A 19,755-nucleotide genomic window follows, 5' to 3' on the forward strand; every position below is an offset into this window, starting at 1 on the left:
TATGCGAGCACTTGATGCAGAAGTATAAATCAGTTAAATGTTCAATCCACTTAAATTTGTAAAAATGATTACGTTAACTTAATCACTTTATGTGTTGGGACAGTGTGGAACCCAGCATTTTTTTACACAGTAGTTTGATTAATGTAATGGTCAAAAATGTTGAGGGGAAAACGGTACTGACTGAAATAGATTGAACAGTAATGTAGATTTTAAAATAAAACAATGAGTAAACAATGACATTTTTATTATTAAATCACTAAGCCTTGGCATCTCTAAAACTTTAAACTCAACTGTCAGAAAAGTTTACACTTCCAGTAGAAATTTGACTACAGTTCTCTGACTCTCTGAGCTAACACCTGTTCCGAGGAAATCCCTAAAAATCAAACTGCCCTAATGAGACAGACAGCATTACTGTGCAGCAGACAAAGCAGTAGTACAAATCCAGGCTTAGACTTTGCAGTATTACACTCTGATTTACTCATTAAAATCATCCTGTTGTTTCAATCCATTGAGAGGCAAGTAGAGAAACCATGAAGCCTGAAAGACTCTCAAGGGAGATCTCAGGTAAATCTTCCAACTTGAAGAGCCCGAATCCCATAGTGACCCTTTGTGGCACTCCAACCGTCTCACCTCACTTTAACTGCTTCAATATATTACAACTACGGAATTATAGATGATCTATGATTGACGCAGAGTTGATAGAAGCTTTCCCCTAAGGACAGTCTAGTAATTTCTGTCGAGATATGAGAGGAAGAGCACGCAGGAGACTGTCCGTGAAGTGAAATCTGCAATCGTGCACAGCAAGACTGCTGCCACAGATGACCGGCCATCTGCTCTGCAAAGACTGATGGAAAAGAAATGATGGAATGCCATTAGCTTTTATTAAAGCAACAGAAGATGAAGAACAAAAACGAAACAAATGAAGGGCTTGAACCATTTGAACAAACTTCAAAACTACGCCAGCCTATTTCATTTCCTCTGAAGAGAAATTGGCAGGGCTGTCAAATCGAACAAACAGCGCGAGGACTGAAACCCAGACTCACACCCAGACAATCAATAACCACTTACCTCCAGTATATCCACAACACAATAAAACTTTTATATTGAGAGCAGAAAAAAAGAAACCTCTAGTTCTACTGCTAAAACCCAGTATTCAAAATATGAGAAGCTAAAACCTCAACTGAGACTCGTCTGAATCACTAGTACACATGAACTCAGTCAGATGCTAAACCGCATTCCCTAAGTGCACCCGGGCTCAGCATGATGACCTCTTTCTTTCTGATTGGATGAGTACTGCGCATCCACCTCTGTGGGTTGACTAGAGAAAGTCAAGATGAAGATCTGCTGTCAAAAACAGGCTGGAGGATTCAATCAATACACCCAATGAGTGAAAGTTCAGGTAAGGAGCAATGCACTGGAGAAACATATTTCCAATCACCCCACTTCCGAGAATGGAAGTGTTGCACACCATCTAATTTAGAAGTTAAAAGCACAGGCACACTAGCGACATGCCAATTCAACAAAAATATATATATAATATATATGTAACCCAGGTTACTAGTGGGTAGTATACAGCAATAGAGCAAATAGAAATATGAGGAAAAAACATTGGCAGAATACTCGATTAAATAATATACATTAAAATTATTTACTTATATAAATAATTTATAATAGAGTATTATACAGCATTCAAGGGAATAGTGCTTTAGAATGACATCATCGTGCCTTACACTATAGCAGCAGATCAGCTTTCCAAACAATAACAAATCTCGCTTGTCTGTTAGCTTGTGTTTACCGTTGCTATGGTGATTCAGTGTTCGCAAGGGAAAGCAGAGATGTAAGTTGTTATATTAATAACAGCAGAAAACTATTAGATTTACATCTTTTAATGTTTTAATGCGTATTAACTGTGAAAATTGACCATTAATAAGATGCTGACATGATTTCAATCATATATTTTTAATGAAGGATTGAGAGAAAAAGACAAGATTTGTCTCTGAGAGTGAAATCTGCACATGAGTGCCACCTGGAGTTTTCCTGTTTGTTTCGTTTTGATTTTGAATGATTTCCTTGGTGAGTTCGTGTTTTTATTATTTATTATTGTTTTCATTATAACATGATTTAAACTAGTGTCAAAAAATGTGTTTCATTAATTAACCATTTGTTTGGTCTAGTAAAAACAAATTATTATACAGAGTATTATACAAGTGATTGTGTAAAGTTTAAGTGAGAAAAGTTTAAGTAAAATGCTGTCATTTGTAAAAAGAAAATGTCAAATAGGAGAGAGAAATAGGAAAAACACAGAAATTCAGCAAAGAGAAGCATATACATGGTTATTTACTGTTGCTGTTTATTTAGAAATGTGTTAAGCTGAGTTAATGCATTCACTGTAAAATGCTAATGGTTTCTTTGGCCTTGTGTTTTCAAGGCCAGGTTTTTTTTTTTTGTTTGGTTTTGTTCGTTTGTGCATCTTCTTCTGGTTTTTCATCGGTGAGATGTTCTATTGACGTCAGTTGCTGGATGTGATCTGCTCTGGATTCGAATTAATTGAAGTTTAAACTCTCTTCTGGAATTGGATTGTCTCAACTTCCATCGGCGTGTCTAATTGTGGAGTTGGACTGGCGAGCCTCCCATTAAGTGGATTCTTTGGATACACCTGTTGAAAAGATACAAAGTAAAACCTATTCAGCGTCATGGTAGGAGTGTAAATTTACAACACACTCACAAGTGCAACATCCTGGATCTCTGGAACTGAATTTGCAACCTAGTTGTTTTGCAAAAGAATCTTTTTGAAAGTTTATCACCTTTACTGGACTTTTGGAACATTTGAAATGTTTTAAGTGAATGTTTTATTTTCATTTTTATTTTATTTGTACATTGTTCCTTTAGAGTGTTCATTCGTTGCAATTTTTGAATCTTTATAGAGAGAGGTTAACTGGTTTAAGAAGGGAAATCTTGATTATATGTTAAATAATAATACAATTTTAATATTGTATTATTAACTTTCACTTACAAACCTTTAATATAGTATTGTTATTAGTATATTAGTATTATATTATTGTTATAATAGTAACCAAAATATAATATTAGCCTTAACAATAGAAAAACAGAAAAAACAACAATATTAACTTACCTTATTAGTGATATAGCCTGTGAAGAAAGAGAAGTGTTATTAGATAGTGTAAATAAGATTGAGGTCATTAGATAAGTGTGAAAAAATCTAGAATTTGTTTTATTTATTTTTATTTATTTTTATATATATTTCAGTGAACATTTTACAATACAATCTTTTATTATTCTTACCTCTGTGTCCGAGTCCTTCACTGTTGTTGTATCTTCTCTCTCTTTGGAGGAATTTAGACTTCTGAGCATCTGGTCCATTGATTAAAAGCTTATAATACATTTGTGTATCGAGGGTTACATACCAAAAAGTGGCGAGAGCCAGCCAGGAGAGAGATTGCAACAACAGTGTATAATTACAGTATTCGAGTTCACTATAAATATTACAAATCGGAGAGAACTTTAACGTCATGGATATCATAGAAAAAGAGAATGTAAATATCTCAAAAGCAGTAATTGTGGGTGGAATGACACTGACTGAGGCAGACTCAGATTTAGAGTCATGGCTTTTAAGATATGGTAGTATTAACCGACATCTTCTAATTGATGACCCTGACTGTGAGTTTCATCGACATGCTATCATAGAGTTTACACATAACTCCGCGATGAAAACATTGATGCCTCTTTTGCCTTTAACTGTAGTTAGTATGTCAAACCCAAGTACCACTTTCATGGTACGTGCTTTAAGCTGCGTTTACCCCCATATTGCTAGTGATAGTGCTACTAATGGATATCTGGAGGAATTGCAAAACATTGCTAGTTTTAGTGGGAAATCCATTGAGGAAGTACTCCAAACAGAGTTACTGAAGATTAAATTTGGTCCTTCTCATGCTGAGTCACTACCTGTTTTGGATAAAAAGCTTGAATTTCCAAATGCAGCACGTTCTCAAATACTTGATCGTAGCACAGTTAGTTCACCAAATAGACTGCTGTCCCCAGTCATATCACAAAGTATGATTACTGAACAAACAGCTTTTCCTTCATCTAGAATTTCACCATTTCATGAAGTTGAGTCAACAAATTCAAAAAACCTGTCCAAGGAAAGCCTTAACCATAGAAGTACTAAACCCACAGTAACAGTGTCATCCCATCCAGCACTTACCATGGATATAATTGATCCTCCTAGCGTGCAAAAGGTAGTAGTTGAGCACATTGTCCGCACAAATGAAACAGCTCCAATGCACCATACCTCTTTTCGCCTCCGATCTTTCTCTGGAAAAATTCCTAGACCTGTTAATGAGCCAGATTTTGACACTTGGCGTGCCAGTGTTGATCTCCTACTGACAGATCCTTCTATATCTGACTTAAATCGAGCTAGAAAAATCATAGACAGTCTGCTTCCCCCTGCTGCAGATATTGTTAAACATGTCTCCCCTAACAGTTTACCTGCAGTATATCTGGAATTGCTGGAGTCTGTATATGGCTCTGTAGAAGACGGAGATGAGTTATTAGCCAGATTTATGAATAGCTTCCAAAACAATGGTGAGAAGCCTTCAACTTACCTGCACAGATTACAAGTACTCTTAAGCACAGCTATTCGACGAGGTGGGATATTTGAAGAAGAGAGAAACCGATATCTTCTAAAGCAGTTTTGTCGCGGCTGTTGGGACAGTTCCCTCATTGCTAACCTTCAATTAGAAAGGAGAAAAGCCACTCCTCCTTCATTTGCAGAATTAGTAGTTCTCATCCGTACAGAAGAAGATAAAAATGCCTCTAAAGAAGAAAGAATGAGAAAACATTTAGGGCTAAATAAACACTATCCTGCCCCCTCGAAATTCAGACTGTCAGCTCAACAGATATCTGCCCACCAATGTGAAACGCAGGATGATCAAACTGACACATCTCTCGCAAAGCAAGTGTGTGAACTCCAAACTCAAGTTGTTGCACTGCAAAACCATTCAAGCCAGAAAGAAAAGAAAAAAAATGCAAAACCAGATGAAGTGAGTGAGCTGAGAAATGTTGTCACTGAGTTACAGGCACAGATTACAGCCATGCAAACTACAGCCACTCCAAAAATTAAAAGTGATGTAGAAGCAACTGAAATTGCTGACTTAAAGAGACAGATTGCTGATTTAAAGGTTCAACTGACTGCCCCTGATATGTATAGAAACCGCACCAGAAACTTGCTGCCTGAACCTAGAGCAACAGATTGTTACAGAGCTAGTAAACTACCTGAAAGTAGACCTCGTCCGGGGTATTGTTTTAGATGTGCGGAAGATGGTCATCTTGCCAGCAGCTGTAGTAATGCTCCTGACCCTACTAAAGTTGCTGAGAAAAAACGCAAGTTAAGGGAGCGACAAGCCCAGTGGGATACCCAACAAGTAGCAATCATGAATCCTTTAAACTGAGGACGGTCTCTGTAGAGGGGCATACAGAGACTAAGAGAAATAATAATTGCCCTGAGAAACGTAAACAATTGTTCAACCAAAATGCGTGTGACGCACCCCCTTTGAGAAATTTACCAAGAGGATTAGTGGGAGTGAAGTGTACTGCCCAAATAACTGTTGGTAATAAAAGAGTTTCCTGCCTTCTGGACACAGGGTCCCAAGTAACTACTGTTCCCTGGTCATTTTATCAAGAGAATTTATCAAATTGTCCACTTAAATCATTGGACAACTTGCTGGAAGTGGAAGGGGCAAATGGTCAAACAGTGCCTTATCTTGGATATGTGGAATTGACTCTTAAGTTTCCCAGAGAGTTCCTTGGAACAGAGACAGAAGTGCCCACTTTAGCCCTGGTAGTCCCAGATTTGATGAACACTCCCCAAGTTCTAATTGGCACAAATTCATTAGATGCTCTTTACAGCAACTATGTCCAACAATCTGCTTCCTTTCCTCAATCTAACTTCCATGGTTACCGTGCAGTGCAAAAAGTGTTAGAAGCAAGATACAAACAAGCAAGTGCTGATGTAGTGGGCTGTATCAAATTCAAGGGACATGTTCCAGAGGTAGTACCTGCAGGATGTACAGTGGTTCTTGATGGACATGTTCTAGTTAATTGTCCTCATGTAGGGAAATGTGTAGCTCTAGAGTCACCAACTTCACCCGCTTTACCTGGTGGTTTGCTAGTTGCCAGCTGTTTGCATTCCTTACCCAGCAAAAGGCATCAACAGTTACCAGTTGTGTTACGGAATGAAACTCAGACCGACATTACCATCTATCCCAGAACTATAATTGCTGAATTGCGGGCAGTCCAAGAAGTAATAAAGAGTGGGCCAGTAAATTCCAGCACTGTCAATAAAGAACTTTCTGCTTGTTCCAATCTCAAATTTGACTTTGAAAATTCCCCATTGACACCTGAATGGAAGAAACGAATAACGGATCAATTAAATTCCATGCCTGAAGTCTTCGCCTTGCATGACTTAGATTATGGACATACAAACAAAGTCACTCACCGAATAAAGCTTAATGATGAGACTCCTTTCAAACACAGACCTCGACCCATACATCCTCAGGACATTGATGCAGTACGAAAACATTTGCAAGACTTGTTAGCAGCTGGAATTATCCGAGAGTCAGAATCCCCCTTTGCCTCCCCCATAGTAGTTGTAAGAAAGAAAGACAATTCTGTACGTCTTTGCATTGACTTCAGAAAGCTAAACTCACAAACCATTAAAGATGCCTATGCCCTGCCAAATCTGGAAGAGGTCTTTTCAGCACTAACTGGTTCAAAATGGTTCTCTGTCCTTGACTTAAAATCAGGATATTATCAGATTGAGATGGAGGAAGCTGACAAAAGTAAAACTGCCTTTGTGTGTCCCTTGGGGTTCTGGGAGTTCAATAGAATGCCCCAAGGCATTACCAATGCCCCAAGTACATTTCAAAGGCTGATGGAAAGATGCATGGGTGACTTGAATAGAAAAGAGGTGTTGGTCTTCATCGATGATCTGATCATTTTCTCTGAAAGTTTAGAAGAGCATGAATCAAGGCTGATGCACGTTTTGAAAAGGCTCAAAGAATATGGACTGAAGCTATCGCCTGAAAAGTGCAAGTTTTTCCAGACTTCTGTTCGATACCTTGGTCATATTGTATCAGAAAATGGAGTGGAGACTGATCCAGTGAAAATCGAGGCCCTAAAAACCTGGCCAAGACCAAGAAATCTCAAAGAATTAAGATCTTTTCTGGGATTTTCTGGATACTACAGGAGGTTCATTCAGGATTATTCCAAGATAATCAAACCCCTTAATGACCTCACAGTAGGGTATCCACCTCTTCAAAAACGTCACCTACAAGAGAACAAGAATAAGCAATATCTGGACCCCAAAAAGGAATTCGGAGACAGATGGAATCAGCCCTGTCAACAGGCCTTTGACATGATTATTGAGAAACTCACCTCTGCACCTGTTCTGGGATTTGCAGACCCAAAGCTTCCTTATGTTCTGCATACTGACGCCAGTACCACTGGGCTTGGGGCAGCCTTATACCAGAAACAAGAGGGACAAATGCGGGTCATTGCTTTTGCAAGCAGAGGGTTGACAAGAAGTGAAAGCCGGTATCCAGCTCACAAGCTAGAATTTCTAGCTCTTAAATGGGCAGTCACATCTAAATTCAGTGACTATTTGTATGGAACAGAATTTGTGGTCATAACTGATAGCAACCCTTTAACTTACATTCTGACATCTGCAAAGCTTGATGCTACCAGTTATCGCTGGTTGTCAAGTCTGTCCACTTACAATTTCAAGCTCCAGTATAGGGCTGGAAGTCAAAACTGTGATGCAGATGGCCTTTCAAGACGACCACATGGTGAGCTTTTAGATGACCCTGCATCTCAGAAAGAGAGAGAGAGAATTAAACAGTTTACCCTTCATCATTTAGATGAATTTGGAGTTGAAGATTCTCTTATCCTCCCAGAGGCCATAAAAGCCATCTGTGATCGACATCAGATTGGAAATTCCTCAGATAAATGCAAATTTTCCAACCCTTCCATTGCCCTTGTTGAGTCCTTAGCCCTGCATGCAGATGTATTACCAAATGAGTTTGAACAAGAAAATGAGCATGGTCTTCCAGTCATTCCCTACCTGTCCAACGAAGAGTTAAAGAGACAGCAGAGAATGGATCCTGATCTCAAATTCATTATTGATTGTTTACAGCGGAATGAAAAACCTTCTAGTTCAAAAGACCAGTCGCTTGCTGTTACTCTGTGGATAAGGGAATGGAGCAGATTAGAATTAAGGGATGGATTGCTTTATAGGAAGAAGCAAGATCAGGAAAGCACTCACTATCAATTAGCCTTACCTGTAGCTTTACGTGGAACAGTGTTGAAGAGTCTCCATAATGATATGGGACACATGGGCATGGAGAGGACACTTGACCTTGTCAGGACAAGATTCTTTTGGCCAAAAATGTCATCATCTGTGGAAGAGAAAATTAAGACATGTGAGAGATGTGTACGTAGAAAAGCCTTTCCTGAAAAAGCAGCTGAAATGATGAACATCAAGACTACCAGACCATTGGAGTTGGTCTGTATGGACTTCTTGTCTTTAGAGCCAGATCAGAGTAACACCAAAGATATATTAGTTATTACAGATCACTTCACCAAATATGCGGTGGCTGTGCCTACCAGAAACCAGAAGGCGCGGACTGTGGCTAGATGTTTATGGGAAAACTTTCTAGTACATTATGGATTTCCGGAAAGACTGCACAGTGATCAAGGACGAGATTTTGAGTCAAGCCTCATCAAAGAGCTATGTCTCGTCGCAGGTATACACAAAGTGAGAACTACTCCGTACCACCCAAGAGGAAATCCAGTGGAGAGATTCAATAGGACCCTTCTCCAAATGTTGGGTACTCTTGAAAACAAAAAGAAGTCATGCTGGAAGGAGTTTGTCAAGCCTTTGGTGCATGCCTACAATTGCACTCGAAATGATGTAACAGGATACACTCCCTATGAACTTATGTTTGGTAGACAGCCCAGGCTGCCAGTCGACCTAGCCTTTGGGTTACCTGTGGATCGTTCTACCAAATCCCACTCTCAGTATGTAAAAGATCTGAAAGAAGGTTTAAGAGAGAGCTATGAAATTGCCATCAAAAACTCTGCAAAAGTAGCCCAACGTAACAAGCGCAGATTTGACAAACATGTGGTTGTTTCTACTCTTGACGTGGGAGATAAAGTCCTTGTGCGAAATTTGAGGCTAAGAGGCAAGAACAAACTGGCAGACAAATGGGAACCAGATGTCTATGTAGTTATCCGTAAAGCTGGAGATCTCCCAGTATATGTTGTCCAGCCTGACGGAAAGACCGGTCCAGTTCGAACTTTACACAGAGACTTACTTCGACCTTGTGGATATTTGTCTGAAAATGAAATTGAAGAAATGAGTCCTCCAAATGTTCAACGTAAGCCCAGAACTAGGTCTAGCTCTGCTCTAGAATATGCTCCCAAAGAACATCAAATGAGTGATCAGTCAGAATCTGAGGATGACTCTTTATATATTAGAAATGCAGGACGCCAGTTGGAATCCATTACAACGACTGTGTTACCTTCATCACAAAGTCCAGTGCTTGTAAGGAACTTACCTGGCATGGAGCCCATTGAACCACTCCCTGTCGTAGTGAACCCTGAAAAAGAAACCTTACCTGATTCCAGATTAGAAGAAGACTTAACTGAAAATCAAAGAGATGATGTCAGTGAGAATTTCTTACCTGTGCTGAACCCTGCTGATATTGACCCCAAAGAAATTGAACCTGAAAGAAGTGGAAATAGTGTTAAAGTACAGATCCATAGAAAGGCGCTTGAATTAGATCCAGTTGATGTACCCCATTCTAATGATCAAAATCCTCATGTCAGAAATGTTTCAAGTAACCAGCCAATAGTGGATGAAGACCTAGATACCAGTGGCCCTAGACGCTCAAAAAGGCAATGTAGACCTCCTAATAAGCTTGAGTATCATAAACTAGGAAATCCCTTGACACTAGTCATTCAGTCCTTACTACAAGGTCTGAGTTCTGCCTTTACCACATCGTTAGAAGAACCCATACTCACTAGAGATCAGCCCTTTGTTGTGCCAGACCCTTTTCCAATTGCAGTGACAACCCAACCCCGTACATGCCCGAGGACGTGCCTGAATTCAGGGGGGGAATGTGTAACCCAGGTTACTAGTGGGTAGTATACAGCAATAGAGCAAATAGAAATATGAGGAAAAAACATTGGCAGAATACTCGATTAAATAATATACATTAAAATTATTTACTTATATAAATAATTTATAATAGAGTATTATACAGCATTCAAGGGAATAGTGCTTTAGAATGACATCATCGTGCCTTACACTATAGCAGCAGATCAGCTTTCCAAACAATAACAAATCTCGCTTGTCTGTTAGCTTGTGTTTACCGTTGCTATGGTGATTCAGTGTTCGCAAGGGAAAGCAGAGATGTAAGTTGTTATATTAATAACAGCAGAAAACTATTAGATTTACATCTTTTAATGTTTTAATGCGTATTAACTGTGAAAATTGACCATTAATAAGATGCTGACATGATTTCAATCATATATTTTTAATGAAGGATTGAGAGAAAAAGACAAGATTTGTCTCTGAGAGTGAAATCTGCACATGAGTGCCACCTGGAGTTTTCCTGTTTGTTTCGTTTTGATTTTGAATGATTTCCTTGGTGAGTTCGTGTTTTTATTATTTATTATTGTTTTCATTATAACATGATTTAAACTAGTGTCAAAAAATGTGTTTTATTAATTAACCATTTGTTTGGTCTAGTAAAAACAAATTATTATACAGAGTATTATACAAGTGATTGTGTAAAGTTTAAGTGAGAAAAGTTTAAGTAAAATGCTGTCATTTGTAAAAAGAAAATGTCAAATAGGAGAGAGAAATAGGAAAAACACAGAAATTCAGCAAAGAGAAGCATATACATGGTTATTTACTGTTGCTGTTTATTTAGAAATGTGTTAAGCTGAGTTAATGCATTCACTGTAAAATGCTAATGGTTTCTTTGGCCTTGTGTTTTCAAGGCCAGGTTTTTTTTTTTTGTTTGGTTTTGTTCGTTTGTGCATCTTCTTCTGGTTTTTCATCGGTGAGATGTTCTATTGACGTCAGTTGCTGGATGTGATCTGCTCTGGATTCGAATTAATTGAAGTTTAAACTCTCTTCTGGAATTGGATTGTCTCAACTTCCATCGGCGTGTCTAATTGTGGAGTTGGACTGGCGAGCCTCCCATTAAGTGGATTCTTTGGATACACCTGTTGAAAAGATACAAAGTAAAACCTATTCAGCGTCATGGTAGGAGTGTAAATTTACAACACACTCACAAGTGCAACATCCTGGATCTCTGGAACTGAATTTGCAACCTAGTTGTTTTGCAAAAGAATCTTTTTGAAAGTTTATCACCTTTACTGGACTTTTGGAACATTTGAAATGTTTTAAGTGAATGTTTTATTTTCATTTTTATTTTATTTGTACATTGTTCCTTTAGAGTGTTCATTCGTTGCAATTTTTGAATCTTTATAGAGAGAGGTTAACTGGTTTAAGAAGGGAAATCTTGATTATATGTTAAATAATAATACAATTTTAATATTGTATTATTAACTTTCACTTACAAACCTTTAATATAGTATTGTTATTAGTATATTAGTATTATATTATTGTTATAATAGTAACCAAAATATAATATTAGCCTTAACAATAGAAAAACAGAAAAAACAACAATATTAACTTACCTTATTAGTGATATAGCCTGTGAAGAAAGAGAAGTGTTATTAGATAGTGTAAATAAGATTGAGGTCATTAGATAAGTGTGAAAAAATCTAGAATTTGTTTTATTTATTTTTATTTATTTTTATATATATTTCAGTGAACATTTTACAATACAATCTTTTATTATTCTTACCTCTGTGTCCGAGTCCTTCACTGTTGTTGTATCTTCTCTCTCTTTGGAGGAATTTAGACTTCTGAGCATCTGGTCCATTGATTAAAAGCTTATAATACATTTGTGTATCGAGGGTTACATATATATAGTATAATACCAGGATTTCCAATTAGTTTTCAGTAGTAACAACTCCATTGCTATTTGAAACTGCTTTTAAGAGTGTTTTAAAGCATGCAGAAGCGTGTTTCTTACAGTATTGTTGCTTATATAAATACAGCCTTTGGTAAGTCTCTTGGTAAAACTAATTCATGCTTTTATCACCAGCAGGGTGCATTTCTATAACAGACTCCTCACTGGCCATGCCAAAAAGACAGTCAGACAGTTGCAGCTCATCCAGAATGCTGCTGTCACGATTCTGACCAGAACCAGAAAATCAGAGCACATCACACCTGTACTCAGGTCTTTACACCGGCTCCCAGTAACATTCAGAATAGATTTTAAAGTATTACTACTTGTCTATGACTCACTAAATGGCCTAGGACCCTTAATACATTACAGATATGCTAACTGACTACAAACCTAACAGATCCCTCAGATCATTAGGGTCAAGTAAATTAGAAATTCCAAAACTTCATTCAAAGCAGGGTGAATCGGCCTTCACACATCCATAGTAAGAAGAAAAAAAAAAAAATCAGTAAAAAAAATAGATTAAAAAAAAAAGTCAATATTCTTCAGTATACCTTCTTTGTGTTCAACAGAAGAAAAAAAAAGTCAAACAGGTTTGGAACAAGTGGAAGATAAGTAAATGATAGAATCATCATTTTGGGGGTGAACTACCCCTTGAAAAACACACCTTACTTAAAATGTTCAAGTATTGCTAGTTGGGTATTACTAATTAAATATATGGGTGTGTTCAAATCGCCAAATATAAGAGCATCAGTAACACAGTATTACAAGTAAGGCTGCACAATATATCTTTTCAGCATGGATATCACAATGTGCACACCTGAAGTTTTTCAATTGACCAAAAGACATTTTAAACATAAAAGATTTGTGGAGTCACTGCAGAGTTAAACCATAATAGAGTGAAAGTTTTACTATTTGCACGTTTTTAAGGCAAGTTTGACACCCACTAGGTATAACCACTAGGTGGTTGAACTAGGTTTGCATTCCTGAATCAAAATAAATGCAAGCGCATTTTCCCACATTGAGGACCAAAAGGAGTAAGACTAATGATCGAGCCTAAAGGCTGATTAAAATAATGTTCTATATAAAAGCAACGACACATGATAGAAGGAAGAATTTCCCTATTAAAGGGAGTTATTGTTTTAACCAACAACTCGAATTGATATATTACAAATGGCTTTTATTTTTTTGCAGTTGAATTACAGAATACTGACAATGATGAACTCATGAACACCTTATGTGCTTTATTCAGTGTTAAATGCTAATAACCTGAGTTTAAATGCCATTTTACATGACATTTATTGCCATACTACTGAAAGCAGCAGCAGATAGTTCTCCTCTGATCTTGAAATAAACAGTTTAAAATTTAATTTTAGACTCAAAACCAAGACATAGTGATTAAGCATTTACATTTATTGATGCTAAAGAGGTTTAATATGTATTAATTAGATTATAAACCTTACCATTTCATGGAGTGCATATTCTGTGCTTCTGAATGGCTGTATTTGAATTTCTGTCATGTTTCGTCTAGTGCAAACAGACAAATTGCTTATCACTGCAAATTTCATCCCATAGCATGCTGTTAGGACACGGGGTTACAATGTAATCTGCTCACCTAATGTTTACGCTCGCAATATTTATAGTATTTGCTAATTAAGAAGCACCTCATGTGGAACTCTGAATCTCATTTTGGTATTGGCTACTGTCCACTGGAGGTAGCATTTTGGTTACGAGTGCATGCTTTGAGAGCCTTTCTGACTGAATGAAATATGTGGTTTTACACCAAGACAATCCAGGGTGCTGAAATATAATAGGCTAAACTGGCATTGAAGGATTAATAGAACCAAAACAAAGACAGCGTTCTGGCACGGAAAAAGCAGAATATCTGACTTTAGCATTGTTTTTCAGATAAACAAGAATGTTTACTTAGCATGTTTCTTAAATATCTGCAAATATATTATGTTATTTTTATGCTTTAGAGTCAAAAACTTACATAGAGCACATTTAACTTTATTGAATAGTTTATACAATAAACACTATCCAGTATTAATAAATACAGTTATTTTTGCTCTGTTGCATTTACCTTACTAATTTCTTTATTACACTTTTAAGGGTGTCACGATCCTCCAAATCCTCGATTCGATTACATTTTCGATTCTAAAGTCACGATTCGATTTTCGATTATAAATAATTAATTAATTAATTAATAACAAATTAAATTTTAGTAGCCTACCGTTTAAACTACCTGACCTGCATGGTCTTTGGTTTACCCATAAACAAATCAAACAGTAAATGAAAGGTAAGTTACACACATAATTTCAACCTGTCAATCACTTTTTTCTGCGGGACTCGTGAATAGGCAGTGATCTGTGTCGTTATAATGGCGTCTGTAAAAAAGGTGCACAATCAACAGAAACCAGCCAACAGTATCTGAGGTGTTCGCTAAAATGACTAAGTACTTGTGTGAAAGTAAAAGATGGAAGCAGTCTACTGACTCGCTGACTGCCTTGACCCGCTGTCTCGAGCGCATGACAATGTGTGTGCGTCTGTATCTGTGTGTGAATGAGTGTGTGTGGTCACGTGATGTGCGTTTTCAGCGGTAGTGAGGAAGGAGGGCTGCTCAGAAATGCTACATGCCAGTGTGGATGTGGATCGTTGTCGTTCTAAAATACCATTTAAAAACAAAGACATATTAGTGTAAACAGGGCCTGAGTGTGTATTTTTCGCGAGCGGATTTGCAATGGGTGCGGGGCGAAGGATCGCGATGCGGCCATCGTCTATCATCCCAACCGTAATACGTACATAGCAGAGCTTGCAAACTGTGTTTTTTTTTTTTGTTGACAACACGAACGTTGTCAACATAACTAACTAGAAATCCAAAATACTTCCACACCGGCAACTTCTTTGAAAGAGGAGAGGGTTTGAGCTCTGTCGACGGGTCTCCTGCGTCTGCAGTTTAACAAACACTTCAACAAGCATGTTTTTTCTCGCTTGGCAAGCCAAGCTAACGTGACATGGGGGCGTGGCAGCATCGACGATTCTATTTTTTGATTCGATAATCGAAGTTAAGCATAAATTTCAATCGATTTCGATTAAAAATCGAAATCGTGACACCCCTATACACTTTATGCATGATTTAGACCCAAACTATCCCAACCAATCAAAGTTAATGAATTCTTTAAAAATAAAGCTACTCAAGTTATTTGGTAAAATTATATTTATATTGCAATATACATGGCAGACAAAAAAGAAAAAAAATTAAATCAACTAAATCAAACATAATCAAACATACTTGCCAATGATAGCTTGTCCCTCAATATTGAGACTCTCAAAAGAAAGTAGGTGATTGAATATAAAACTGACAGACAGAATCTCATAGAAGCTTAAGCTAATAAGCAACCAGCTACAATTTCCCAGCAACCACACAGTAAAGTCCTGCCAAACACAATGGGATGTATCTTCAGATAAACAAGTTGCTTTGGGAAACAAAGACCTAAATCACTTCATCTAGATATAATCCAAAATAATCATACTAAATGAAAACTGACGACACAGGAAAGCCAGTTGCAAATAATAGAGGCCACCAAATAAACAAAATTAAAGATGAACGGTCATCCATAACCCTCACTACTCTTAATGCATTCTCACTCAAAGATAAACACAATGACAGCAGAGGCTCTTTGTGAAATGAATCATCCTTCGATTAGTGTCTCTTGCAGCTGAATTATCTGAATGCAGCCGTGATTCAGTCCGATGCACTCGATCCATACGTTTATACTCCATGTGGCGGAGGCTGAAATGTGGCTGAATAATGAACAGGCCATCTGTGAAGTCCCATGATTCATTCCACACTTGTGATGTGTTTATTGCTCACAAGACTAATAATTGCGCCATCAACTCTCCTGCCAGACAGCGGCTGTTTCACATCAATTGTCGTTGCCTTTGCTAATTTTCACTTGAACCTTGTCAAAAAGTGAGCATTATGAAACATTTTACAATCCGCTTTTGAAGGGGAAACTTTGATGCGTCGACACAGAAATGATGAAGCCGGCTGTAATGTTTTCAATCCTTTCGAGACTTCTATGTAAACATTAATATAGCAAGCTAAACCATTCATATTTTCACATGACAAGGTTTGGCCTTCATTTTTTTCTCGCCATTAAATGGTCTCTCTAAACTGAAGGCTGAATAAGAGTGAATCATCTCAGCTTCATGGACCTCAGTCAGACTAGACAGCATACTTAATGTGACATGAATGAAAATGAGGCTTCCCGCTCTTCAAAACCAATGTTTTTGAGAGCTTTTATTTCGCTAGGCGTTAAAAGAAAAGTTTGAAGATGATTGCTGGTAAGTAACCTATGCTTTCATTTTACAAGAATGCATTAAAATAAACCATAAAGACTGACTTTTCATAATTTAAACTAAAGATCTTTGCTACCCACAATGGTATGTAACATTAGATTTCTAATAGATCCTGAGACACTGAAGTCTAAAATAATTGGTGGACCAGCCAATTTGTCACCACTAAACACTTTGCAAAATATTGACTACAGTTATCAAAGATTTCCTAATAAATGTAACAATATTTTTGTGTATTTGTGTAAGATTACCATGAGCTTGGAGGATTGCAGCCATACAACTCTGCAATGACTCAAATCACTTATTAATAAAGTAATCTGACAAAGAAAGTGCTCTTGGTGGACTCCTAGAGTCTTTGCACTCATCTTCAAAGCCTCCTCCTCCATCTTACCACAGACATGCTCAATCATGTTCATGTTTGGTGACTGGGCTGGCCAATCCCAGAGCACATTCTTTGCTTTCAGGAACTTTGATGTGAAGGCTGATGTATGAGAAGGAGTGCTATCCTGCTGAAGAATTTGATACCTCAGGCTGTTAATGTTGCTATTCAGTCTGCAGATCTCTCGCACACCCCTATACTGAACATAACACCAAACTTGACTGATTTTTGTGTGAATCTTGGGTCCATGCAGGTTCCAATAGGTCTTCTGGAGTTTTTTGTGATTATTGAGATGCAGTTCAACAGATGATTTATCAGAACTCGACCTTCTGCTACTTTTACAAATGATCAACTAGAAGTCAAGTTATTATTTGTTGCTCTTACAAGTGAGATCGACCACAAGACGTTTGTCAGGTAGTGTATTCTAAAAGGTAGGGATGTGACAAGACGCTTACTCCACAAGATGAGACATGAGATTGGGTTTACGAGAACGAGACAAGATTTTTCTACTATTAGTCAACTAATTTGTATACTTTTATTGAACTGAAAAACAAAAACAAATGCAAAACTATTTAGGTGTTTTTTTTAAAATCAACTTTTAATGTTATTTCTATGTAAATTATATGCTTTAAAGCGCATGCAAAAACCGCAAAATATTTGCTAATATATAAATGAAAAAAATGTGTTTATATATCATTTTAAATATTAGCAAAATATTTGTTTTAATATAAATGAAAAATACTTTTTTTATTCAACTGGAAAAAAAATCTAAATCAAAATAAATAAATAAATCACGAAAAATAAAAATCACTAAACACAAAATTATCTAGGTGCTTTAAATAAACTTGTAATGAATGTTATTTTACTTCTATTTTAATTGTATAGGGCATCATTCAATAAAATAGATGTAAAATAACATTCAAAGGACATGCAAACACTACTAAATATTTTGCTAAACTTTAATGACTGGACAAACTCTGAGCTACTGGATGCGAGAATGGACTGATAGGAGAGAGCCGTTTCAATGCAATTTAATACCGCTAGCCGAATTAAAAGAAAACTTCCATTTTCTCCAAACGGCATGAATGATGATGAGTGTGTGTGTCTCCAGGAGCTCACTGTGTGTGTGTGTGTGTGTGTGTGCGCACTTGGAGGAGATGTGTGTCTATGGTGCTTTACTGACTCAGTAGGTGCAGAGAATAATGTCAAACAGCCGTGTGTTTATGGTTTATCCTGTCGCAAAAGGCGGCTAAAAGTCCTAAACAATGGTAATAGTTTGATTATGGAGTTTACATGTCTGTACAGCACTTCAATAATGCAACTAAAATAGGAAAATTCCATAATTTGATTTATGTTCACAATGATAACCTTAAGCATATCTAAAGTGATTTTCCGTCGCATGGTGAATTTGTGTAGTGGCAGCTGTAGCAGCTTTTGTATACTGAGATGTGGCAACCTTTGAACTCTGGTGAAAAAAAATCAGTTAAAAGCAAACAAGTGACATGCAACAGCAAGGTAGCCCAGGTTGCCAGGTGTGTGCAAAGCACTTGATGTGATCCAAACTTGCCTCTAATCTTCAGTGCTAAATTCACCCTCACGCTCTATCATAACATCACAGCTCACAAGACAACTTTTTACCTTGCAAATCTCGTAGCCTTAGATCTCATCACACCCCTACTAAAAGGCATAGTACACCCAAATATGAAAAATACCTCCCCATTCATTTGGTTTTATACCTTTAAGGGTTTGTTTCTTCTGCTGAACACAATAGAAGATATTTGGAAAAATGCTGGTTGATGGCACCAACTGACTTTAAAATAACATATTTTGTACACATAAAAAAACGAAAGAAACTCGAGTAGATTTTGAACAAGTGAAGAGTGGATAATTGACAATTTCATTTTTGGGCTAAGCATATAACCAACAAATTGTAAAAAAAGTTAATGAACACATGGGGGAAAGATTGGAAATGACGGGCTTTCCAAATGAGTTCCATGTTGATCTTCAGCTCTGTAATGCTGCTGTCAACGTCTTGGGTGGAAACTAAAACCAAACATGTGGTGGACTTCTCTTTGCAGACTATAAACAAACTCCACCCAAACAAAGACGCATGCCAATCAGTAGCAGCTGTAAGTTCAAAGCAACATTCCACCTTTTTATAGCATCTTTAAAACGCGTGAAAAGCTGACATCATCCAGAGGAATCTGCCTTGAAAAGTTCCTATTAATGAAATCTTAAAAGTGTGAATGTTGTGCAAAGAGGGTGTCTTACTTTACAACCTTAACACACTTTTAAATTTCCAATAGAATGAAGGAATGAATGAGCTAATTAAAAAAATCTACAACATAATTTCATTTCAAACAATCACTAATTTATCATTCAGTTGAACTCTGGACCAGTTCAGCTGACTTAAAGAGTAATGAAACTCCTCTTAGTTCAAATCTACCTCAGATTGAATTTTAAAAATATTTTTATGCAACCTAAAAGTGTGCGGAAAGCTGTGAGCAGAAAGTAGAGTGGGTGTGATGGGGCAAAGCAGGAGGGAAAACAACAGAGATCGACTGTCATCAGTTAGTGGCCATTTTTGTTTATATTTCAAGACCTATATTTAAAAAGTGCTTACTTTAAAACTTACATGCACATATACTTCTACACTTGTATACAAAGAATACACTTGTATTTCATCAGCTATAAAACAAACAAATCAAGAGGAAAAAGAATATTTGGTAACACTTTATTTGAAGGGGTGTTCATAAGACTGTCATGAAACGTTTATAAACGACTGTCAAAGATGACATTTTTTATGACAAATTGGCATAAACAAATACATAAGAACCTGTTTTTGTCTGTCATGACAATTTGACATTACCAAGAAAAGAAATCTTGTCAAAAATC

General features: G+C 37.1%; 2 protein-coding genes and 1 long non-coding RNA gene across 6 annotated transcripts in view; 2 read left to right on the plus strand and 1 right to left on the minus strand.

Annotated features, from left to right (window-relative positions):
• cwc22 (CWC22 spliceosome associated protein homolog) overlaps positions 1 to 19,755 on the minus strand; it is a 92,041-nt gene that overhangs the window by 14,244 nt on the left and 58,042 nt on the right. The window lies entirely within an intron of this gene.
• Positions 1,803 to 5,468, plus strand: LOC141376188 (uncharacterized). Its single transcript, XM_073913143.1, has 3 exons — positions 1,803 to 1,837; positions 1,969 to 2,073; positions 2,429 to 5,468. The coding sequence occupies exon 3, from the start codon at positions 3,531 to 3,533 to the stop codon at positions 5,466 to 5,468; it is 1,938 nt and encodes a 645-aa protein (XP_073769244.1). The 5' UTR covers positions 1,803 to 1,837; positions 1,969 to 2,073; positions 2,429 to 3,530.
• Positions 10,457 to 11,956, plus strand: LOC141376190 (uncharacterized). Of its 2 annotated transcripts, XR_012385600.1 has the most exons (3): positions 10,457 to 10,491; positions 10,623 to 10,727; positions 11,083 to 11,956. It is a non-coding gene; the product is annotated as an uncharacterized lncRNA (long non-coding RNA). The 2 variants fall into 2 exon arrangements; XR_012385599.1 differs by having other exon boundaries at positions 10,467 to 10,727; positions 11,083 to 11,336.

Source organism: Danio rerio, chromosome 9, assembly GCF_049306965.1.
Source record: "Danio rerio strain Tuebingen ecotype United States chromosome 9, GRCz12tu, whole genome shotgun sequence".
In the NCBI taxonomy this organism is placed as follows: domain Eukaryota; kingdom Metazoa; phylum Chordata; class Actinopteri; order Cypriniformes; family Danionidae; genus Danio; species Danio rerio.

Coding starts and splice junctions, on each gene's coding strand:
- LOC141376188 (XM_073913143.1), top strand. CDS start 3,531: ATGGATATCATAGAAAAAGAGAATGTAAATATCTCAAAAGCAGTAATT.